General features: G+C 47.4%; 2 protein-coding genes across 10 annotated transcripts in view; one reads left to right on the plus strand and one right to left on the minus strand.

Annotated features, from left to right (window-relative positions):
* gatad2ab (GATA zinc finger domain containing 2Ab) overlaps positions 1–16286 on the plus strand; it is a 109028-nt gene extending 92742 nt beyond the window's left edge. For 5 of the 9 annotated variants that reach the window (XM_055658655.1, XM_055658649.1, XM_055658652.1 and 2 more), the window contains 5 exons: positions 566–839; positions 8292–8494; positions 10529–10624; positions 11293–11470; positions 12655–16286. In XM_055658655.1, coding sequence (XP_055514630.1) covers positions 566–839; positions 8292–8494; positions 10529–10624; positions 11293–11470; positions 12655–12785 — 882 coding nt within the window. In that variant the 3' untranslated portion in view covers positions 12786–16286. The remainder of the gene's footprint in view (positions 1–565; positions 840–8291; positions 8495–10528; positions 10625–11292; positions 11471–12654) is intronic. The other 4 variants (XM_055658651.1, XM_055658656.1, XM_055658658.1 and 1 more) reach the window with 1 other exon arrangement.
* A 140-nt stretch (positions 16287–16426) lies between these two features.
* On the minus strand, positions 16427–25074 carry LOC129711190 (testis-specific serine/threonine-protein kinase 6-like). The gene has a single exon (XM_055658659.1). It carries the CDS (start codon positions 23038–23040, stop codon positions 22228–22230), a length of 813 nt encoding a protein of 270 aa, XP_055514634.1. The 5' UTR covers positions 23041–25074; the 3' UTR covers positions 16427–22227.
* Positions 25075–25287: the final 213 nt, after the last annotated feature.

The following is a 25287-nucleotide window of genomic DNA, read 5'->3' on the forward strand; positions in this document are numbered from 1 at the left end:
TCCACTTTCTCTGCAGAGTAGTCCCAGGCTCTATCGGGTCACAAGTGTCAGTATGAACATCTGAGTTGATTTAGTGCCAGGGACCTGCAGGGTCAGGATTTTGATGGTCATGTTCCCACTGCACCAGTTTGCAGTTTGTCAACTGCAACAGTCCTAATGTTACGGCTGAATTAGATTTACATATCTGTAATTTCCCCAATGTGGCAATGTGTCCCAAGTGGGATATATGCTGGACATTCCTTCATGGTCTCAGTGTTACTATCCTTGCCTGACTGTATAATCTGCCCATCTTCAACATGTGTGCTGCAACTGTTCAGGAAGGGGTCTCATCACCACAGCTAGAAATAGGAAGTTATTGGTTTACTGACAATACCTACCTCCCAAGTATTACTACGAGGCTCTTAATTGCCAGCTGAGGGCCATATTGGAACAGCCCCAGTGAGAGGATGCTCCACAAGAGAAGCGTTATACTTTTGTTAGAATCAGTGGGAAAAAGCTCTGTTCGATTCTGGTATTAATTACTTACAGTCTCCTCCACATGACTCGATCTCTAATTATTTTACAGGCTTCAAGTGCAATGAAAGCCTCAACGTTGAACTCGGCTCAGTCGAATGTCGGCAATACAGTGACATCTGCTGTGAACTCCAACGACTCACCGGCCAGTCGCCAGGCAGCAGCCAAGCTTGCGCTCCGTAAGCAGCTGGAGAAAACGCTGCTGGAAATTCCACCGCCCAAACCTCCAGCCCCCGAGCTGAACTTCCTACCAAGTGCTGCTAATAATGAGTTCATCTACCTAGTCGGACTTGAAGAAGTGGTGCATAACCTGCTAGAAACTCAAGGTAAAGTTGCAACCTCATTGATGATGGGTTACAGGAGGAAGATGTCCAGTAGAAAGGAGATACAAGGAACTGTGGATGCAGCTTTGCAAAAAAAAAGACACTGCTGGAGCAACTCAGCGGGTCAGGTTGCATCTCAGGGAAACATGGACAGGTGACACTTCGGGTTGGGACCCTTTTTCCAACTGATTGTGGTGGAGGTGGCAAGGAGGGGTGGCACAAAGCCGGCAAGTGATAAGTGGGTACAGTTGAAAGGGAGGTTACACAAAAAAGCTGGAGAAACTCAGCGGGTGCAGCAGCATCTATGGAGCAAAGGAAATAGGCAACGTTTCGGGCCGAAACCCTTCTTCAGACTGATCGGGGGCGGGGGTGGGTGGGGACAAGAAAGGGAAAAGGAGGAGGAGCCCGAAGGCTGGGGGATGGGAGGAGACAGCAGGGGGGCTGAGGAAGGGGAGGAGACAGCAAGGACTAACAAAATTGGGATAATTCGATGTTCATGCCCCCGGGGTGCAGACTCCCCAAACGGAATATGAGGTGCTGTTCCTCCAATTTCCGGTGCTGCTCGCTGTGGCCATGGAGGAGACCCAGGACAGAGAGGTCGGAGACGGAGTGGGAGGGGGAGTTGAAGTGCTGAGCCACCGGGAGGTCAGCTTGGTTATTGCGGACCGAGCGGAGGTGTTCGGCGAAACGATCGCCCAACCTCCGCTTGGTCTCACCGATATAGATCTGCTGACATCTAGAGCAGCGGACGCAATAGATGAGGTTGGAAGAGATGCAGGTAAACCTCTGTCGCACCTGGAACGATTGCTTGGGTCCTTGAACGGAGTAGAGGGGGGAGGTAAAGGGACAAGTGTTGCATCTCTTGCGGTTGCAAGGGAAAGTGCCCGGGGAGGGGGTGGACCAAGAGGGAAGGGAAGAATTGACAAGGGAGTTATGGAGGGAGCGGTCTTTGCGGAAGGCAGATATGGGGGGAGATGGGAAGATGTGGCGAGTGGTGGGGTCACGTTGGAGGTGGCGAAACTGACGGAGGATTACTTTTTGTATGTGACGGCTGGTGGGGTGAAAGGTGAGGACTAGGGGGACTCGGCCCTTGTTGCGAGTGCGGGGATGGGGAGAGAGAGCAGTGTTGCGGGGTATGGAAGAGACCCTGGTGCGGGCCTCATTTATGGTGGAGGAGGGGAACCCCCGTTCCCTGAATAATGAGGACATTTCAGATGTCCTGGTGTGGAATGCCTCATCCGTGGAGCAGATGCGGCGTAGACGGAGGAATTGGGAGTAGGGGATGGAGTCCTTACAGGAAGCAGGGTGGGAAGAAGTGTAGTCCAGATAGCCATGGGAGTCAGTGGGTTATGGGGAGTCTGCACCCCGGGGGCATGAACATCGAATTCTCCCAATTTTGTTAGTCCTTGCTGTCTCCTCCCCTTCCTCAGCCCCCCTGCTGTCTCCTCCCAGCCTTCGGGCTCCTCCTTTTCCCTTTCTTGTCCCCACCCACCCCCGCCCCCGATCAGTCTGAAGAAGGGTTTCGGCCCGAAACGTTGCCTATTTCCTTCGCTCCATAGATGCTGCTGCACCCGCTGAGTTTCTCCAGCTTTTTTGTGTGTAACCTTCGATTCTCCAGCATCTGCAGTTCCCTCTTAAACACAGTTGAAAGGGAGTTTTGATTGGCAGATGTTTGGAGATGAAAAGACAAAAGATGTGAGAAAAGGATAGAAGAGATGCGAAATGTGAATCCAGAGGAAGAATTATAGGTGGAAGAGGAAGAAATGGGTGTGAGTCCGGGTGGGGCACAGAGGGGGGAGAAAAAGGCGGGATTGGTTGTAGGTCAGTTATGTAAAATTCAATGTCCCTACTGTTAGGTTATAAGCTACCCAAGCGGAATGTAACTTGGAGCAGCCTGTGAAAAAGTTGATGATTTGATGCTGTTCCTAATATGTCCAAACCCTTCCCTCTTCCCCCAATCTCATCTCCCCCAACCTTCCATTAATTTCAATACTTCTCCACACTGCTCATTCTAAAGTCTACTGCAAATGAGATTCCCGGAGCAAGCCAAGTATTATATTTAAGTTGAAAATCCGGGAAGATACACAACTAGCAGATTGCAGAACGAGGTCATTTGAGCCATCGTTTTGTGTCTGTATTTTCTCTTTGAGGGTGTATTCAATTCTTCATCATTGCCTTCCAAATCACAGCTTGAGTCAAGACTCCTGGACTTTCTCATGTGTTAAGTGTGATTCCTTGGATCAACTGCTGCCCTTCCCAGGGTCAGCAGATTTCAGACACAACTCCATTGGCCCATGCACTTTGACCTGGACTTCCCTTTGCACATCAACTACTGACTGGATTTGTTATGGTGATATCTTAATCCAATTGCATGAAAGTTTCAGTAAGTTTATAGAGGCTTGGAGCGCACTAATTAATACTGATATAATGACTTACCTAGACAGAGTCTAACCATGTGCAGAGGTGTGCTGTCCAGGTACAAAGATGCACGCTCTAGCCCACACCTTTTTCCACCTCCTCCCATTCTCCAATTTTCCCAGGACCTCCTAACAATTTTGTCTCCTTAAACCCTTCCACTCTTCCCTCTCCTTTAAATCCAGAGTCAGTGACACATCAAACGGTGAGGATAATTTTGCTGCAGTTCAGATATGTGAAAGGCATTGAGTGACACAAGGATTGGGATCAAAGCCCAGCACAAACAAAGGGCGAAATGATGCCACAACAATGGATCAGATGAATTGTCTGCAGTGCTGCATATTCAGTGAAGAGTTAAGTATGGCACTGCCTCGAGTCAAGTCAAGTTCATTGTCTATGCATAATGATGGTGAGGTTTAGGTGCCATGAAGAACTTGCACGCAGCAGCATCACAGGCACATAGACTCGGACAACGAGAACATAAATTATACATAATAGTGAAAAGAAAAGAAACAAACCATTCAGCAGAACCGTCGAGAAAACGACATGGCCCGCCCGGATGGTGGGGATCCCTTATAATTAGATGTTGCTTCCTTGAGCGAGTATCTCATGGAGATACTTTCAATGGCGTGGATGACTGTACCCTTGATGAACTGAGCAGTGTTTTGGGGCTTGGTGAAGAGTTTGGAGGGGGTGATAGTGTTGAATTCTGAGCTGTAGTTGATGAACAGCAGTCTACCATATTGGTTCCTGTTAGGCAGGTGGCTCAGAGCAGAGTTGAGAGGCAGTGAGATAGCATCTGCCATTGGCCTGAATTGTGCAGGCAAGTTGAAGCAGATCCAGGTCAGAGATTCCACTCACGAGGATATCTCATCTGTTGCACTGTGGTGGTTGCACTTTGAGTCATTGTAATAAAGAATGCCATGGGTGCATTAGATGTTACCAAGTGTTGTGGTTTGCAGTGGGTGGTGGTTTCTGTCGGGAACTATTTATCCCACCTGCCTCGCACTCCTGTGCGTGTACAATGTAGTATGGAGCTCAGAGACCATGGTGTATGTTTAGAGTGGGTGGAGGGGCGTGGATGCACTTCGCATCTGAGCTGTCGGCTTTGCACCAACCGGGTTTGGGTAAGTTTACCTAAACTTTTGATTATTTTTTTGCACAGTCAGGATGCAAATAACATCTCTAACTAATTCTGCAGCGTTTGTATGTACCCCTGAGCACTGTTCACATTATTGTGGGTGGAGTACTGCTGTAATGGACCAGACCCGACGCTCTGCTGCAGGAGGGACTTTGCTCTCAGCCTCCCTTCCATGGCCTTGCTGCGAGGTGACGTGGGTCACATGTGACAAGAGTCTGGGACATTTCCAGCTAAACCTGCACTGATGAAATGTCCGCAGTGCTTGGGGAAGTTTCAAAGCAGTTTGTATGGAGCACAACAATTCATTGAAAAGTTGTTTAAAGCACCACCATTCTGTTAATTTTTGGAAAAAGGCGTGCGGGTGTGACTAGAGTCCTCAGGGACCTCATCCCCAGACTTCTCGTTGTGAAATTTTGCTAATCATCTTTTAGTATTGAGGCTAGGTTACCATAATTACATTGCTGGATGTGAGTATTTACTGCCTACAGATTGGCGGATGTATTAACAACGTTCTAACCGCAGATTACACTTCAAATGAATTATAATTGACTGCAAAATTCTGAGCTGTTATACAAACACAAGTCTTCGTCTTTCCTGGACAGAACATTTCAATTCCATGTTGAGTATTTTACGTTGCAGCTGATCCATTCACCATCAACCACTTGATTTCCACCTGCTTGTCACATCATACGGTGGGAATGGGAGGGACCTGCTGCAAGTGTGAGTGCACACTTTAAGGAGTATGGGGCGAAAGCAGGAGCGGGGTACTGATTATGGATGTTCAACCATGATCGTATTGAATGGCGGTACTGGCGCGAAAGGCCGAATGGCCTACCCCTGCACCTATTTTCTATGTTAACCTATGACTCCATCAACACCTCAGTGCATCAGCAAGGCCAGCAGCATAATCAAGGACCAGTCTCGCCCTGGTCCTACTCTCGCTTTGAAAATACATACCTCCAGATTCAGGGACAGTTTATTCTCAGCTGTTATCAGGCAATTGAACCGTCCTCCAATCAACTAGATATGGGTCCTGGCCTCCCATCAACCTTGCTGGAGACCTTCAAACTATCTTTAATCAAACTTTAGTGGACTTTATCTTGCGCCAAAAGTTATACCCTTTATTCTGTATCTGATAAGTGTGGACGGCTTAGTTTTAATAATAATAATACATTTTATTTATGGGCGCCTTTCAAGAGTCTCAAGGACTCCTTACAAAAATTTAGCAGGTAGAGGAAAAACATGTAAGGGGAATGAAATAAATAGTAGAGACATGACTAGTGCACAAAGTAAAGACAGAATACAATTCAAAACACAATATGAGGCAATTAATGCACAGATGAAAAGGGAGGGGGACGTGGGGCTAAGGATAGGCAGAGGTGAAGAGATGGGTCTTGATGCGGGACTGGAAGATGGTGAGGGACACGGAATTGCGGATCAGTTGGGGGAGGGAGTTCCAGAGCCTGGGAGCTGCCCTGGAGAAGGCTCTGTCCCCAAAACTGCGGAGGTTGGACTTGTGGATGGAGAGGAGACCGGCTGATGTGGATCTGAGGGACCGTGAGGGTTGGTAGGGGGAGAGGAGGTCAGTGAGATATGGGGGGGCCAGATGGTGGAGGGCTTTGTAGGTGAGGACCAGGATTTTGTAGGTGATCCGGTGGGAGATGGGAAGCCAGTGAAGTTGTTTGAGGACTGGAGTGATGCGATGCCAGGATTTGGTGTGGGTGATGAGTCGGGCGGCTACGTTCTAGGCCAGTTGGAGTCGGTTGACGTAGGTGGAGCTGATGCCAAGGAGAAGTGAGTTGCAATAGTCCAGTCGGGAGGAGACGAAGGCATGGATGAGTCTTTCAGCAGCGGGAGGTGTGAGAGAGGGTCTGAGTTTGGCGATGTTGCGGAGATGAAAGAAGGAGGTTTTAATGACATGGCGGATGTGAGGCTCAAGGGAGAGGGTGGAATCAAAGATCACGCCAAGGTTGCAGGCCTTGGGAGATGGGGAGACAGTGGTGCCGTCGATGGTGAGAGTGGGGTTATTGATTTTGCTGAGTGTGGCTTTGGCGCCTATGAGGAGGAATTCTGTCTTATTGCTGTTGAGTTTGAGGAAGTTATGTTGCATCCAGGTTTTTATAGCTGACAAACAGGAGTTGATATGGGAGGTGGGGGGATTTGGTGCCGAGGTAGATCTGGGTGTCATCGGCGTAACAGTGGAAGTCCAGGTTGAAGTGGCGGAGTATCTGACCAAGGGGGAGGATGTAGATGATGAAGAGGAGGGGGCCGAGTACGGAGCCTTGGGGAACGCCTTGAGTGACTGTGGCTGTAGCAGAGTTGTGGTTGTGGAGAGAGATGAAGTGGGATCTGTTGGAAAGGTAGGAACGGAGCCAGCTGAGTGCAGAGCCTTCAATGCCGAGGTCTTTGAGTCTAGTGAGCAGGATGTTGTGGTTCACTGCATCGAAGGCTGCGCTCAGGTCGAGGAGGATGAGGATGTTGAGGGAACCAGTGTCAGCAAAGGTGAGGAGGTCGTTGAGGACTTTGAGGAGAGCAGCTTCTGTGCTATGGAGGGGCGAAAGCCAGATTGGAGGGGTTCAAGTAGGTTATACGCAAGGAGGTGGGAATGAAGTTGCGACGCAACGATACGCTCCAGGGTTTTTGAAAGAAAGGGGAGGTTTGAGATTGGGCGGTAGTTAATGAGAGAGGAGGGATCAAGACCAGGTTTCTTTAAGATTGGTGTGACAGCAGCAGTTTTGAAAGCGGATAGTTTTAATCATGTATAGTCTTTTCACTGACTGGATAGCAAGTAACAAAAAGCTTTTCACTACCTGGCTTCATGTGACAATAATAAACTAAATGATCTACAGAACATCAACGTCTCCATCACAGGACACAAACTATATTATAAACCCACTGACTCCCATAGCTATCTAGACTACACTTCTTCCCACCCTGCTTCCTGTAAAGACTCTATCCCCATCAACCAATTTCTCCGTCTACGCCGCATCTGCGCCCAAGATGAGGTTTGACATACCAGGTCATCGGAGATGTCCTCATTCTTTAGGGAACAGGGGTTCCCCTCTTCCATGATAGATGAGGCCCTCACTACGGTCTCCTCGTTATCCCGCAGCTCTGCTCTTGCTCCCCCCCCCCCCCCCTCCCATTCGTAACAGGGACAGAGTCCCCCTTGTCCTCACCTTCCACCTCATCAGCCGTCGCATACAGCATATAATCGTCTGACATTTTTGCCACCTCCAACGAGATCTCACTACTAGCCACTTCTTCCCATCTCCACCCCTATCCGCGTTCTGCAGAGACCGTTCCCTCCGCAACTCCCTGGTTAACTCGTCCCTTCCCAACGAAACCATCCCCTCCCCAGGTACTTTCCTCTGCAACCGCAGGAAATGCAACACCTGTCCCTATACCTCCTCCCTCAACTCTGTCCAAGGACCCAACAGTCTTTCCAGGTGAGGCAGAGGTTTACTTGCACCCCTTCCAACCTCGCCTACTGTATCCTCTGTTCCAGGTGTGGACTCCTGTATTTCGGCGAGACTAAGCACAGGCTTGGCGATTGTTTTGCTGAACACCTCCGCTCAGTCCACCTAAACCTACCTGAAATCCACATTGCTCAACACTTTAACTCCCACTCCCATTCCCACACTGACCTTTCTGTCCTCGGCCTCCTCCATTGTCAGAGTGAGGCCAAACACAAATTGGAGGAACAGCATTTTGTGTCTATCTTCAGCACATCTTGAATGCAAGTTGCAAATGTCAGAGATAGCCTTTGCTGAACAATATCTCTACAAAGCTTCATGTCCAATGGAAGCTTTTGCAATAATCATCCTATTCAGAGAGAGGATGATAAGGGAGGATGAAGGGATATGGGATTCACTTTGTCTCTCTATTCATCTTCACAGGCAAAACCTCCGCGCAGGCGTTGGCCCAGGAACCGTATGCCTGTTCGCAATGTAAAACTGATTTTACCTGTCGCTGGAGACAAGGAAAGACTGGGACGATCATGTGTGAGCAATGTGTGACGTCCAACCAGAAGAAGGCATTGAAAGCTGAACATACTAATCGTCTGAAAGCAGCATTTGTGAAGGCTCTTCAGCAAGAACAGGTGAGCAGCTGACAGCTACAAACATCTGTCAGTTAGTCCCTGGGAATTCTGGCATCAATTCTCAGTGCTAGAATTATTGGGAGTCGGCACATTGCTGCTCACACAGTTTAATATGTAAACTTACTTTGATATCCAAGTCCAGTCTCTAACACTGGTACAATGAGAGACCTGTCCCTGCAATATTGCGGATATACACTGACAGATTTATACCAGCCAGTACTACAGTGACTGACCCAAGTGCAGCAGTGCTACATCCAAGGGTTAATGACAGACCTGTACTCACCAGTGCACTGCATATATGTGTGTGTGTGCGCACAACAAGGTGTTTTAATTACCCAATTTATCCACATGGTCACCCCAGTTTTACCCTGTAGAGACGCACCATCCCCTATCCTTCCTGCAACTTAACAAGCTCCTTTTGTCTCCTTCCGAGATTTGATGAAAGTTTTATAATCGGAATCATTACCCCAGTTTCTCTTCCCGCAGGTACCACTTGAGCTGCTTAGTGTTTCTGGCATATTATGGTTTTTAACTTAGACTAGACTAAGTGGGACCCATTGGGTTCCTGTCACACGGGAGGCCGTGTGACAGGACCCGTTCCCCCAACGCAATATTCCACCACTCACCCATAGCCCCCAACTGCGCAGGCTTGACTCATTTCCCCGCATCCCCAGCACACTCTCCCCCCTCTTCACCCTCCCTCTTCTTTCCCCTCTCCTCCTCCCCTCCCCAATCCATCACCTCTCCCTCCCTCTTCTTTCCTCGACCCTCAGTCACTCCCTCCATAACTCATCTCCCCTCCCTACCCCCCTCCTATCCCTCCATTCCCCCACCTCCCACGATCCCCCCCCACTATCGCTCCTCACTTGCCCCACTGGCCACCTCTCCCTCTATTTCCCACTCCCTACCTACCCCACTTCTCCTCCTCCCTCCTCCCCACTCTCCCTCCTCACCTCCTCCCTCTTCTTTCCCCTCTCCTACCATCCCCAATTCCTCCCTCACCTCTCCTTTCTCCTACCCTCAGTCACTCCCTCCCTCCATAACTCCTCTTCTTCTATCGCCCCCCCTTCCTCCTCCACTTTCCCCTCCCACTCCCTCCCTACCCCCTCCTCTCCCTCAATCCCTCCCAGTCTCCCTCCTCACCTCCCCCACTTCCTCCCCCTCTCCCTCCCTACCCCCCCTCTCCTCAATCCCCCAGTCTCCCTCCTCACCTCCCCCACTTCCCTCAATTTCCCCCACTCTCCCTCCTTATCTCCCCAGGATCTCGAGGTTCATGCTCCTCTGACCGGAGGTTGCCTTGACCCGAGGCCGCTCCGACCGGAAACCGTGCCTGTCAAGGCCGGGCAGAGACAGGCGCCGCCGGTGACTGACAGCTGACGCAGCCAATCAGTGCGGCGATGGTGCAGGAAGGGGCGTTGCGGTCCCAGCGGTGACTGACGGGAGAGGAGACCAATCTGCGCATGCGCGGTTTTAAAGATTTTTAAGCCTTAACTTTTAAAATATACCACCAATCAGAACAAAACTTGTTGCACTTGCAGCACAGGAGAATGGTCAGTAAGGTGGCAAAAATCGTAGCGCCATCGTGTACTGTTTTTGCGCAAATGTAAAAACAGCGCAAACCGGAAGATAACAAGATGAGAGTTTTAGTTATGTATGGATAGATATGTATAGAGAGAGAGAGAGAGAGAGAGAGAGAGAGAGAGAGATAGATAAAGAAAGAGAGAGAGATAAATACCCAACATCTGCAATTTTGGGGCTTTTTGCTCTCTGGAAATTTTGGCTGGCGAGTGATTTCTTTTTCTTTGAAAGAAAAAGGTTATTGTGAATTTGCGGGAATTAATTCAGCTTACCAAGACCTAACATTCCAGTCAAGAAAATTATCTTCAGGAATAGAAAGGGATATTTATTCTGAAGGAATGTGGAGAGTGGTAGAGGGATTGTTGCCCAAGACTTGAGCCAGACATCTGCCTGAAGTTTAGTAGAAATGAATTGGTTATGGTGTAGAAAGGACAAACGATGCATTTTACTTTGCAGGAAATTGAACAACGGATACTGCAGCAGACAACTTCCAGTGTACAGAGTAAGCAAGACTCTGCAGTTCAACACCATACGTTCAAACAGGTATGGAAGGCAAGTAGCATCTAAATTAATCATTGTATTTTAAAGCGCTTAATTGGCTTGGCTTCGATTGATTGAAAGATAAAGCATGGAAACGGGCAGTTCAACCCATCGAGCCCATGCTGACCATCGATAATCCATTCACACTGGTTCTATGTTTACCCACGTTCTCATTCACTACCAATAATTTACAGAGGGCAGTTAACCTACAAACCTGCACATCATTGGCATGTTGGAAACCGGAGCACCCGAAGGAAACCCATGTGGTCATATAGAACTTGCAAGCTCCACACAGAGAGCATTCGAGTTCAGGATTGAACAGAGATCTCTGGCGCTGTGAGGTAGCAGCTCTACCATCTGCGCTACTGTGCAAAGCATTGCCATTTTTAAATAACTCGAACCACTGGGGAATAATAGCCCATTTTTAATGTTTCAGGGCTGCCTGCATCAGTTTGCTCTTTGCGAAATAAAAGAGAGCGTTACTTGCTCTGCAACCCATTGCGCACTGAGCTGCACATTCTTCCTTCCACTCCTTGTGTTCAGGATGAAAGTTGCTGACTTTCTCCAGAATCCATTTCTTTTTCATTCAGACTTGAGTGTTTGAATGTTGGAATGTGACATGAAGAGCCAACATTTGAAGGTAAAGGTCCATTCATTTACACTTGAATGTCATGTTGCAGAGCTCCAGCCAGCTGTCTCGAGGACCTCAGTCAACCACAGCCCGGGGAGTGTTGCACACGTTTAGCCAGTCATCCCAGCTGCAGAATGTGTCTCTCGTCAGCAGGCAGGGCAAGCACGGCGAGAGAGCCGGGGGGAAAGGCAACACCACAGCCTGGAGGAAGCAGATCTCCAACACAGGTAGGCTATGTAGTTATCGCCTCAGGCTGGCCGGCCACCCTAACCTACCGCCACACCTACACCCCTTGCTAACTCCCTCCACCCACTCTTTTCCCCACCCATACCCTCCTTCCGTCCCTTCCTAAACCCTCCACCCACTCTTCCCTTCCTTCTTGGATAGAGTGGATGTGGAGGCGATGTGCCTCAGAATTAAAAGATATTCCTTTAGGAAGGAGATGAGGTGGAATTTCTTTAGTCAGAAGGTGATGAATCTGGAATTCTTTGGTCACAGAAGGCTGTGGAGGTCAAAATGGACATTGTTAAGGCAGAGATAGATTCTTGATTAGTACAGGTGTCAGATGTTTTGGGGCAAAGGCGGGAAATGGGGTTAGGAGGGAGAGATAGATCAGCCGTTATTGAATGGCAGAGTAGACGTGATGGACCGAATGGTCCTATCACATGACACAACCTTCCCTCACTCCTTCTTCCCTATCCTAAACTGTTCACACTTCACCCCCTCTAACCCCTAAGATTTGCACCCTCCATCCACTTTCCCCCTGTTTTCATCACCGCTATCCCCCTCCACCCACTCTCTAATAACATCCTGCTTCTTTCACCAACTATTCCCTCACCAACCCACAACTGCTTCCACCCTGGCCTGCCCTTCCTAAATCCCTCCCAACACTTTCCCGTAAACCCCACTAGCCCCTCCACCCACCTTTCCTGAGCTGTTGCAAGCCCTCTTCCCACCTGCACTTTCTAAACCACCTGCCCCCTCCACGCATTCTTCCCTAACCTTCCCCCAACGCATCCCACCGATCTTTCCTCAAACCTCCTGCTGCCTCTACCCACTCTTGCCTCAACAAACTCCCCACACATCCACCTCCCTGTCCTAAACCCCCTCCACTCATTCTCCCCTTAATCTACCACCCATTCTTTCCTAAACTTTCGCCAACACTCACCTATCTGTCTTTGTTAAACACCCTGCCTCCTCTACCCACCCGTCCCTCACCAGCACACAGCGATCCTCTCCACTCCCCTGAATGAGAGTTGCTGAGGTGGAGTGAGAAGATGAGAAATTCCCACCAGTGTGCCGGTTTTGAATTGCGTGTGAATGTTTCAGACTCTAGAGACCCCGGGTGCTTATTGTTCCTGGGAACAGGCTGGAAGCGCAAGATGTTGCTAATGTTACTTTCTGTTTCCAGGGGTGACAATGGCTTATGTTAGCCCCAACCTATCGGGCCACAAGACCTCAACGATGGATCGTCAACGCGAGTATCTCCTGGACATGATCCCTTCACGATCCATCAGTCACTCAACCTCCACATGGAAATAGATGCAGTGGCGGGTGGGTGGGGGTAGAGAGAAACTTTGAGAGATGGCCGCCATCACCCTGTACCCCTCGACAGCCGGGCAGTCCATTGGTCAAAGGTATGAGGCTCGGGTGATCCAGGCCATACCCCGTACTCCTTTACAATGCAACCAGCATTTCTTGGCATTTTGAGCACAAAGCAAACGGTACAACATGTGACCAGTTAGAAATGGGCATTTATCTTGCCAGATTACAAGGAAAGCTGTATGTGGAGAAAAGATTCTTTCTCCTTGCTGTTTCTCTGCGCCTGTGCGTGAGTGTACACCTTTAGTGCCCCCACGTCTTTGTTTTTCACTTCATGGCACGTGAAACCATTGAAGATCTCGTGTTCCGCAGTAGCTGTGTTCCTCTGATGGGTGGGGAAGGGATGCCTCCTTTCTGCCTGAGGGCAAGCGTTATATTCGGTGCGAGGGGTAGGGTTGAGTGCTAATTTGGTTAGTTGGGTGTATCGATTCACAGCAGCAGAGGCACCTGGTGTCTCTGGGACTGAATCTTGTTGATCTTGTGTGTCCCCTCGCACGATATATCAGACGCAAAGACATCTCCCATCTTGCACCTCTATACCATGCTTATATAATTACTCTTAGACAAACCATGTAATTCCTTTGGGTATTACCCCCAACCTTCACCCACACACAGACTCTTCGGAGTTGGAATTTGAAGGTATGTCTGGGGGAGGGATGAGATCGATGTTGGCACCGTGCGCTGGATTCATGCAGGGATGCTGATTATTTCCATCCCTCCTGTTACCTCCCCCCTTGCCTCAGCTACCGTGGGCAGCAGTCGGCTCCCCACACATCCCACACTTCAAAACTGACAAACAGCAGCGCCTTTTAATATGTGGGAATATGTGGACGATAATGTGAATCAGGGTTTTGTCTCTGTTGCGAAATGTCCTGGTGATGTGAATATCAGTCCAGACCAGGATATGACTTAAGCAATTGCTAAGTGCATGTAGAGGCGAGAAACTTTCTCTCAGCCCAACTGTTGTGGCTGAGCTGTTATTTGGAGTGTCCCTGTGAACCTGTCACTGACACAGGCTTTCCCGTGGTCCAGAGCTGACTGGGATAAGAGGGAAGGAGGCTTGGCTTTACACTGAATCTCATTGGGTTGGAGGGTGACCTGGCCTTGTGCTCCCTGACCCGCTGAGTAAGTCGAGCTTTCTTGAATGGGACCGTAATTAGATGATGGCTCAGTAATTGATAATCGAGTTGTATTTAATTCTGGGCAGCGAGCTGATGACAGGCAGAATCACTCGATAACTGAGATGGAGACGCACTTGTGGTACAGCAGCCACTGTAGAAGTATCAACACCAACGCGTGGCTCCTTCCAATCTCTACAAACTTGTAAATTGCAGACATTTTAACTCGCTGCTTTCCTCTAACCTGTGAATAATCTTTTGACATTAAGGCAGATTTTTTCCCCCCCCCAATTTTTGATACAAATTAGTCATTAGTAAGACTGAAAATATTTTGCCAGCTGTCCTTGTTTGTTAGAGATTTTGTTTGTGTTTAATTGGTTAGCTGGAATGACGTATTTAATTCCACCAAAGTATCCTCCTAAGTTAATATTTTTGTGTGCATTTTTGCACTACGGTGATGGAAGTGTAATGGCAGAGTTTGTATGCCCTGACAATTGGATCCAGTCAGCCTAGTTCCGCTCTTTTGTCACAAGGGGCTGTTTTTGTAGCCAATCTCAATCCCAACCCCAACTCGTGTTCCCAGGGTCTACAGTTGTGGTGGTGATTTAGTGAGTGCACAGCGTACACCAGTGCAAGAGAGAACAGTCCCACCTCCCATCACCACTCTGCATTCAGATCCCAGTAGGGGCGGTTAATGTGTGGGTTGTCCATTGTGTTGGGTAAAACAGTCCTGTTCCTAGTAGCAGTCCACTCTCATCCGATGGGAAATCTGATTGTGTGCATGTGTAAAACAATCCCGTCCCTTGTTTAAAAGGCACGCATGTGTTCCTCACCCCAACATTCTGAACATCTTTCAGCGTGCTAACTTTTCCTTCTGTTGGATTTGGGGTGTTGAGAAAGTTGTCTCTCATTGACGTAGAGCCTCAGATTCTCTATAATGCAATGTACATAACTAATGTTTACGCTGGTGTACAAGTTTCAGTTTGTCCTGATTTTCATTTGGATCTTTAAAGAATATGACATTCAGGACTCTGGAAGGATGGTAGATATGGGGGTGAAATGGTACCCACTGCATTCTAGCCAAGGAGGTCCATCACACGTGACTATGTGGCGGTATTCTTCTCTGGTCTTTCCTGGGAGAGTTGTGTTCTTTGCTGCCTGTGCTTACTGCTCACAAGATAAATAGATGTTCTTTGTCCGTGAGAGCAGACCAGTCCCAATGCCATCTCTCCCACCTCTATTTGTGAATGAAAGATGGTTGTTTTTATTGGAATATTTGAAGACTGCTTGGGTTGCTGTGGGCAGCCATATTCCACGTGTTATAAGTTAATATATTCCCAGGCCAAGTGATCGCTCTGTCGAGAATTCATGTCTGCCTTGACTAATTGGGAATCCCACACTTTATTAGAAATAAAGAGACCTGTAATAACTCCACCATGTTGTACCACCATTCCATCTTCTCCCCTCCCTCTCTCAAAGATGTCACCTGGAGGAGTGCAGGTCTGTGGGGAGGGGTTTGATGCAGCCTTACAGACAGCTTGCATCTGTCTTTGTTGTGGGAACCCTCCCTCGAGAGTACACACGCCAAGCTGGGTTAGAGCAACATGGTCGTCACCTTTTGGGTTTGTATTCAGGGAGTGGTTTTAAAGGAAAGGTCAAGAAAGGACTTCACATAGGTTATACATTGAAGGAACCACAGCCTTCGGGAGAATGTGCCTCGTTTGGATGTTCAGTGACATGTTGATACCAAATATTGTAGCCAGCTTAACGTTGGCAGCAGTCGCTCGGGTTGAGGGAACTTCACAGATCCTTTGGCCCACGAATCCCTTTTAGATTTGATCCCTGCCCCCACCGCCACCACCACCGCTCTCACCAAGCTCTCAGAATTATTGCCCAGTGGCCGGGGAAAGAGTGAGCGACGGAGAGAGGTTTTTTTTCTGAAATGAATGCACCAACGCAAAGTACCTCAAGAACACATTGTCAAGAGAGTGAAAGATTGTTTCACCGATGGAGCCACATTCGGAGCGAGGAGATAACTGCACAAGACAAACTCTCACACAAAATAATTTTTATCTTCATTTTTTTGTCACAAGCGAATTTATATTGGGGTGACTGGAACTGCAAGAGCCGTTACAGATCTGTCGATACTTTTTGGACCTTCTATTTACTGTGACTATAATCTCTAATAGAACAAACTTACAGAGAAATTGCTGCAAGAAGCCTATTCCCACTGGAGAATTTCAATCCATGTTTGAAATGGATGATGTATATTGTATTGAGGGATTTTTAGAATTTGAATGACAAATAAACAGGACAAACAGCATGCTGGCATGGTTGTCTGATCCTCTTGGTGTTTGGTGTTGCTTTGGTGCTTTCTAAACTTGTGCGCATGAAAGTGAAGAGTCAGTAACGGCAACAACCTCTCTGTTGTCGGCTTCCAATGTGGAGCATTCTCAGGTAAGATGCACACTATGCTGATAAAAACGTAACACAACCCACTACACTGTCCCATCACACACTCCCCAGGATCAGAACAGCATGGGACATAGGAACAGTTAGAGTTTAGAACTCCACTTTGCTGACCCATGGCACACAACAAATTTTAGAACAGCGTGGATTACATAAAATTAAAGCACCCTCCTCGTTACCCAACACACACTGAGGATGGGAATATCATGGATTACATACAAATGAAAGCTCTTTCATCACTGACTGATCACACACTCTTGAGGATAGAATGGTGTGGATTGCATACAGATTAAAACTCCCCTCATACTCCTGTCAAACCTGCAGGGAGGTACAGCAGACAGGCCCAGCACAAAGCTCTTCCTACATGGGGTCATCAAGCACTCCCACAGAGGAGCTGTGTGTATTAGATGCTGACTAAAATTCCTTTCATACTGACATCAAACGGTACACAATGAAGTACACTATGGTGTAGTGAGGACAGTGCAAATCCTTCAGTGAAGCAAGCTGATGTACAATTGGCTGCCAGAGATGGAGGAACAGTGATGGGTCGAATGGAAAAGCTCAATGCAGGTGTGTGGAGACAGTGAAGACATTGACAAAAGAGGTGACAATATTTACATTCTATTACAAATGGGCCGGGACAACAAGGTCAGTATGCAGAGGCAGAGGAGAGTGTTCTCATGAATGCTGAGAATAGTGGGACTGGGACTAGGGTCAAGATCTCAACTAATAACACTGAGACCAGTGGCAAGTGGGGATTTAAATTCAAGTAATTGAATTAATCTAGAACCAAAGGCTCTTGAATAGGGACTGCAACTATCACGTGCTAAAAACCCCATTGTATGGTAGAGTTGCTACTTCATGGCGTCGGAGAACCGGGTTCAATGCTGACCTCTGGTGCTGTCCAAAGATCCTATAGCGAGCAAGATGGTCCACTTGACGAAAAAGACATAGTACGGCCATGGGCAGATTCATGGGTAATTTAAGGCCCCATTTCTGTATCCGGCTTCCGTCACCGCACCAAAGATCCCATAGGATAATAGTGCGGAGATGGAAGCCGGTTACGGAAGCATCCTTGTAAAAATAAAAGCTATTTGGTAAAAAACTTCTCATTTTCAGAATTTTAATTTATTAACACAAACTGTTCCCCGGCAACGTTCATTACACTGCGAGTCGAGTCGGTTATGGAAATGGATGAAAAAAATGCCCACGTTCCGTAGAGTACTACACGTCAGCCCATTGCATTTAGCACGAGTGGTCCATCTTGCTCCGCTATAGGATCTTTGGTGCGGTCTGTGTGGAATTTGCATATTCTTCCTGTGACTTGGTTTCCCACGCCAAGTTTTTTTTACACAGGTGGTGGAAAGCGCTGCAGGTGTGGTTGAGGCAGATGCGATGGTGGTGTTTAAGAGGCTTTTAGAGTGGCACATGGATATGCAGGGAATGGAGGGATATGAATCACATGCCAGCAGAAAGTAGTTCAACTGGGCAACATGGTTGATGCAGACTTTGTGTCTTCCTGTGTTCCATGATGTATATCTATGATGTTCTAAGTTCTGTGTTGTTGCAACGTCCAAGCCATGGACAATTGTCAGATACAATTTGCCTTGCTGCCTCCTACAGCTGTATCTGAGCATCAGAGGAGAATGGGTGCTGGCCCGACATGGACGCAGGTGATGATTAGAATGAATGAGTGTGGGCACCCTAAGGCTTTGAGATGAATTAAAAAATGAGAACAATTAGTTCAGATTCCAGGGACAAAGTTGCTCTGATGCCCACTATACTGAGCCCGGGATAGAGACATGCCACTCTAAGACACATAAGAAGGGAATTACACTTCAGGTTTCAACAGTACAGCACAGGAACAGGCCCGAAGAAGGATTCTGACCTGAAATGTCATCTATTTTCTCCAGGGATGCTGCCTGACCCACTGAGAGTCCAGTATTTTATCTCTTTCCTTGGGCCCACCATGTCTGTGCTGACCATGATGCCAATCTAAAATAATCTCATCTGCCTGCACATGATCCATATCCCTTCATTCCTTGAATATCCATGTGCCTGTCTAAAAGCTTAAACACCATCATATCTGCTTCCACCACCACCCCTGGCAGCACCTTCCAGGTACCCACCTCCAGTAGGTGTGGGGAAAAACTTGCTGAACTAATTTCATTTAAAATTTGCCCCTCTCATCTTAAAGGTATGCCCTCTAGTCTTTGGCATTTACGTCCTGGGCGAAAGGTTCTACTCAATCCTATCAATGCCTCATAATGTTGTATGCTTCTCTCAGGTGGGAGGGGAGGGGAGAGGAGCACATGGTTCCAATGTATGTGCTACAACTTCCCAGTAACAGCGGGATCATTTCCACAAAGGTGTGGGGAGGGCGGGCAGAACCCCTTGGATGAACAATGCTCCCTCTCTTCCCCCCAATAGTCACCAAGAGCAGGGAAGGGGCTTATTGATGGTGGAATTGACCAGGGATATTGATGGTGGAATCGTCTAATTATTAATTCTGGAGCAGCTAGTAAAATCCACTCTAACATCACCAGCCCGGCATCGGGATAACCGAAGCGCTGGCTGCATGTCATATTGCATGAAAACAGGCTCTTTAGCCAACTAGCCCATGCCAACCAAGATGCCCCATCTATACTAGTCCTGCATGCCTGCGTCTGGCCCATATCCCTCTCAACTTTTCCTATCCATGTACCTTTCCAAATGTCTTTAAAAAGTTGTCCTTCAAATACCTCTGGCAACTCGTTCTATGTACCCACCACCCTCTGTGTTAAAAACATTCCTATTAAATCTTTCTCCCCTCGCCTTCAACCTATATTCTTTGGTTCTTAATTTCCCTACTCTGGATAGAAAAACCTTGCGTTTCCCTCATACATCACTATAAGATCAACACTCAGCCTCTTGCGCACCAAGGAATAACGTTAAAAATAGGAATAAATAATAGACTTCCCAACCTCTCACTACAGATCAGTTCCTCAAGTCCTGGCAACATCTGTGTAAATCTCTGCACTCTTTCCAACTTAACTATATGCTTTCTATAGCATGGTAATCAAATCTGAACACAATATTCCAAATATGGCCTCACCATTCTCTCATACAACTGTAACTCAAACATGGTAACTCAAATTTCACTGTACCTTTGTTGGTTAAGTGATGATAAATGCCAACTTGAACATAAGATACCAACTTCTATTATCGGTACCCTGACTGATGAAGGCCAACATGCTAAAAGCCTTGATATCCTATCTACCAATGACACCACTTTCAAGGAACTGTACCAGTGTAGAACCCTCTGCTCGACAACATTGCTCGGGGCCCTGCCATTCACTGTGAAGGTCCTGACCCCTGGTTTGACTTTCAAAAATGCAACACCTTGCACTTATCTGCATTAAACTTCATTAACCATTCCTTCACCCACTTGAGCAAGCTGATCAAGATCCTGCTATAATTTTTGATAACCATCATCACTAATGTTTGCAAACATTTACTCATCTATTCGTGTATTCCTGCAGCAGGGACTGAGCTGACTGCTGTTCTCTTCCTGCCAAGCTACCAGAAATCACCAGCTTTGCCCACTTCTTGCTGGCTCACAAAATGGCGAAGCCTTATTCCCTTCACCAAGTTGGGCCATGCAATGGCAGGGGGTGGGTGGTAATGTTCAGCCTTGGGCAGAGAGAGCACTCTGCTGGATACCACTAGAATGGACAAATCACTTAGTCAACCAGGTTGGATCACAGAGCTGTATGGCACAGGATTAAGCCCTTCAGCCCACCTTGTCCATGCTGAATAAGTTGGCATACTTGCCTGTTTCCGATTGCATGCATTCCATTTATATATGTCCAAATGTATTTTAAAAGCTAATTTTATCTACTTCTATAGCTTACCTTGGCAGTTTGATGTAGATACAGATTACCCTCTGGGTGTTGAGGAGAGAGGGAAGTAGAGGTCACAGAGGGATCATCATTAATGCAACCACATGGTGGGGAACACTCACACTGGGCTCAAGCATTCAATCGCACAAAGCAACCTACGATGGAGCTTCCCTCAAAGTGGACAAGTGCTGGGGTAACAGCATTCTGGCAACATCTCTGGAGAACATCGAGAGGTTATGTTTCAATCGGGATGCTTTTATCTGCAACGTGCTCTAATCATGCTCTCCAGTACTCCAGCACCTTGTGTCTTATTTTGTAAACCAGCATCTGCAATTCCTTGTGTCTCAATTTTCCAAATGAGTCTCTACAGAGAGGTTCTTCGGGGCTTCCCCATCAAACATGCCTGGGCTACAGGTTAGACACAAAGCGAGGCTCATCCATCGAGCGTCTGGGTCAGGGACACAGCAAAGGTCTGCTCACACAGTCCTGTTGCATATTTGCACAGCATAGGTCAAATACAGAATAAACAAGGGAGGTGGTTTTAGGAATGTAGCCAGTGATGGAAACACAGTAGGGGAGAATGGAACACCTTCACCTTTGAGCTCTGTGGCATCTGTCTGACAGTGTTTTGGACCAACAACAATGCAATCAGAAGGCAAGTACGGTTTGGCCTGATCCGCTGAGTTACTACAGCACTTTGTGTCTTTTTAACCTTGGCAAGCACCAGGACCCATTACAATTGGCCTTTTGCAGCAAAAGATCAACAGGGGGGCCTCTCCCCTTGCCCTGTCTGTCATCCTCCTTTCCATTCTCCCTCCCCCTCATTGCCACTCTGCCCCTCTGTCTCACCCACTGGTCCACCCACTGTCCTTCAGCTGCCTCTTACATCTCTTGTACAAGTGATTGCAATGTTTCTTGCTCTCACTCTGTCCACCACCTCCTGACAATATATGGCTTAGGAGCCAAGTGATTGGAATTGGATGAAGACCACATTCTGCTCCCTCCCCAAGATCCAGGCAGTGACCATTTAGCAGTAGCAGTGGCTCAGTGAATTGGGGGGCTCCCATCTTTGTGTCTGATAGTTGTGGGTTAAAATCCTGCTCCAGTGACAACATCCACGCCTCCACTCCAGGGGCAGTTCAGAGGAGGCGACTTGACTCTGGCTGAAATTTGAACCAAATTCTTCCACTCGCACCCCCCTCGGGAAGGATCCAGTTACAAGTGCTGGGAGTTCTCTGTAGTGGAGAATCAACCAGCACATCACTACTCATGGAGACCCGCTGGCCTTAAATTGACTCGCAGATTTCCTTGAGTTACATTTATGAACACTCTGTAAAATGCATTGTGTTGATGATAGGCCACAATTAAATGTTATCTTTCTTTAATCTATATTTGGACGTGTGGATAGGAAGGGTTTAGAGGGATGTGGTTCAAATGCAGGCAAATGGGACTAGCCCAGAATGCCAATTTAGACAGCATGGACAAAGTGGGATTAAGGGCCTGTTTCCATGCTGTTGAAATCTACGATTTATCTTTTAACTCTTTTTTTTCTTTAATCTGTAATCCTTCTTTCTAATTCCTTAATCCCCTTCTCCAACCTCTCCTTAATCTCTCTAATTTATTTTGTTAATCTCTCTCACTTTCTAATCTCCCTCATCCTCTAATCTCTCTCTGCCACTTTGATCTCTCTTTTACTAATCTTTCCCTCCCTCTCTCTCTTTCTTTCTCTCTCTTTCGTTGCTGTGAAATCTAATCATTTGGAAAGGTGGTGTAACTGACCCAGTTTTAACCTGATGGATAACTGCAGCCAAGACACCAATCTTTGAGACTAATTTACCAGCTGCAGATCTAGACAATGCCCAGGGCAATAATGCAACAAGGATCCTGAATTGAGCCACTTTAGAGCATATTCCTTTATTTGCGTTCTCTAAACCATGCATGCCTCGTCACCTGGTTAGCTGTTGGACGCGTCAGTGGATTGTAAGTTAACAATTTCTCTATCAAAGACTGGCACTTTTCTTCCAGTGTAATTTCCTCTGGATAGATCACACCCATTAGCTGCCTCTCTGGTAACATGCTGATGCTGGAGTCATTGAAGGGCATGTAACCGGTCACTATTACATACAGAATGACTCCCATGCTCCAGATGTCGTACTTTTTGGGGTCATAAGGGACACCCATGAGAACCTCGGGAGGGGAGTAGGCTGCGGAACCACAGTAGGTGGTACAGAGTTCTGGGTACCCCCAACTCTTCCTCCCAAATCCAAAATCTCCCAACTTCACCTGCATTTGATCAGTCAGTAGGATGTTCTCGCATTTGAGGTCACGGTGGACAATGTCATGTTCGTGAAGGTACTTGACCGCCTTGGTGACCTGGGAAAACAAGCACTTGGCCTCCGGGCAGGAGACACAGCTCCTTTGTTGGATCAGCTGCAGAAGGTTTATTGAGACGAGCTCCATGACGATGTAGACCTTCCCATTGCGAACTTCAATAAACTCATACACATGCACAATATGAGGATGCTTGATGCCTCTCAATATGGCCAACTCCCTCGGCAAGAACTTAGTGGCAAAATCCTTTGGAACTTTCTTCCTGTCAACCACCTTGATTGCTACATTTTTGTTGTACCTTTTTGAAATGGCCTCTTTTACTTTGGAGTAGCTGCCTTCTCCTATAGTCTTCCCCAGTTTATAACCTAACTGTGCTAGTAGTTTACTCCCCGACATGTTACCGAGCCATCTTGCTATGGCAATATCCTGATATGCAAACCGATCAATGCACCTGCTGTAATAATTTGCTGTTGTGAAGTGTTCCTTGTGTCACGCATCATCCCCATCACCTTTTATAGACATGTGACTGGAAATGCCTCTGCAAAAATATTGGCTGCACTGACTTTGCAGTTAAATATAAATTGAAGCGTCACTCCCCTCAGATATCTTTTCCAAAGTCTAACAAAGGATCTGTGCCTCCTGCCGGGAGGCCAAGAGCTCCGGAGAAGAATCAAACTCCATGCATTCCAAGATGCAATTAAGCTAGCGTTTGCTTCAAGAAAGAACAATAAGGAATGTACCTCCAACCCCCCACACTAAACATAGAATGCGTGGTTGGGACGTGTGAAGTATCTGTCTTGCCTTTCACCGGTGGGATGACTTCGGACCCTTGACCTGACACTCGATACTTATGAGGTCACCCCCATCAATGAAGTGAAGGGTCGAGGGTGCTGCTAGCAGGAGGCTGACTGCTCAGTGGACAGGATTTTCTACCGCAACTTCTTTTCTAGTTGGGTGAATCTTGTGGATTCTAACTGTGGTCTCGACAAACATTGGCTTCTGTCCCTCTGCTCCTTCCACCTGTTGCCCAGGATCTCCTGGAAACACTCCTCTGATGCCGCAACTGACACCGTGAGTGGACGTTTCTGAAAGGATGTGGCAATTGTCTTGCCCTCAGCCACAATCAATCGGGGAGGAAGATTTATGCTAAACATTCAGCAACAGGGAAAGTTCTTTTGAAGCAAGGAGTTGATCTGATTTGAGTCACATTTAGTTCTCTGTGCTGTGCGACCTTTTTCATTCCATGTTCATTTCAAACAGGGGATTATAACTTTGGGGTGTCCTGTTAAAGTGAAGAAAGTTCACCATGAAGAAACTTTAAATGAAACGATCTGAAGAGGTTCACTTACCTTTTGAGGTGCTTCAAACAAGACCTCAATAAGAGTCCTGTTGTTCTAAGTTGTTATTACCATTTGGCCATTGTTAACTCCTTGTTTACAACAGTCCCTCTGTCTGTGGAGCAGGACGTCAGCAACCACCTCATAGAATCATAGACACATACAGCACAAGAATGGACCCCTTGGTCCACTATGACCATGGCTGAATGTCCAGAGGAACCACTGACGTCAGTGTAGGTTTGGCAATGGACGTTCCTCCAGTATGTGAGGAAGGTCAAGAGGAGACCAGGGCCACGGTCTGGAGAACAAGTTGGAGCAGAGGCAGTTTTGTGACAGACCTTGGTTTGAACACTATGGAAACCATAAGAAACAGAGTGTGTCTGAGGATCAGTACCACCTGATGTCAGCGTGAGAAGAGATGCACCAAATACACTGCACTGGAGAGAAGAGGTGAGATAATAGCTACCTGCTAGATCCCACCCTTCCTGTAATGATGAAAGGAGAGCTTTTTGAGATGTGAGTGTGGAAGGGAGTTGGAGAGGAGAGGAGCTGAGGCCTGGGTTAGACTAGCCATGACCACATTGAATGGCGGGGCAGGTTTGAGGGGCCACCCTTGTTTGAGTCTGGGTGGTGGAACTTCCTCCTGGGAGATGTGAGAGAAGATCTGACCCTCAGCTGTCGACTCCTTGCTTGTGTTGGGTGGTTAGAGAGGATCGGACTCGCTGTCAGACCCAAGAACACCACTCCCATGATCAGTCAAATAGTGTTTCAGTTCCTCCAATGCTAGGGGTTTTGAACATGTCTCCCCTCAATGGATGACCTCAGGCCCAGTAGGACAAGCCCATCTTAATAGGAAGCCACACTCTAAGGGGCAGAGCAGAGCTGGTGACCCGGACCAACAATGATCCTTCCGCCACCACTGGTGACACAGATAATCCAGTCAATATTGTGTTGGAGCTTACTGTGCATATATTGCCAGTATAGCAAAGGCAACCCTGCCAAACTGAACTATATCCTGTACTCTGTATCGCTTTGCTCTATCTATTGTGCTTGAGTTTGACTTGATTGTAGTGATCTATAGTATTGTCTGTTTTGTTTGGATAGCATGAAAAATAAAACTTGTCACTGTACCTGTCACTGTACCATGTGACAATAATAAAATTGAACCTATCTGGCAATGGAATGCCTGAGGTTGTGAAAAGTGCTATAAGAATGCAGTTTAATATCTGCACCAGTTTTCCAAATTGGCTGGTGGGTTGCATCTCCAGTGCCATCCCTGGGAACATTGCACAAGACTCTGACGGTG

Source organism: Leucoraja erinacea, chromosome 29 (assembly GCF_028641065.1).
Source record: "Leucoraja erinacea ecotype New England chromosome 29, Leri_hhj_1, whole genome shotgun sequence".
Classification (NCBI taxonomy): Eukaryota; Metazoa; Chordata; class Chondrichthyes; order Rajiformes; family Rajidae; genus Leucoraja; species Leucoraja erinaceus.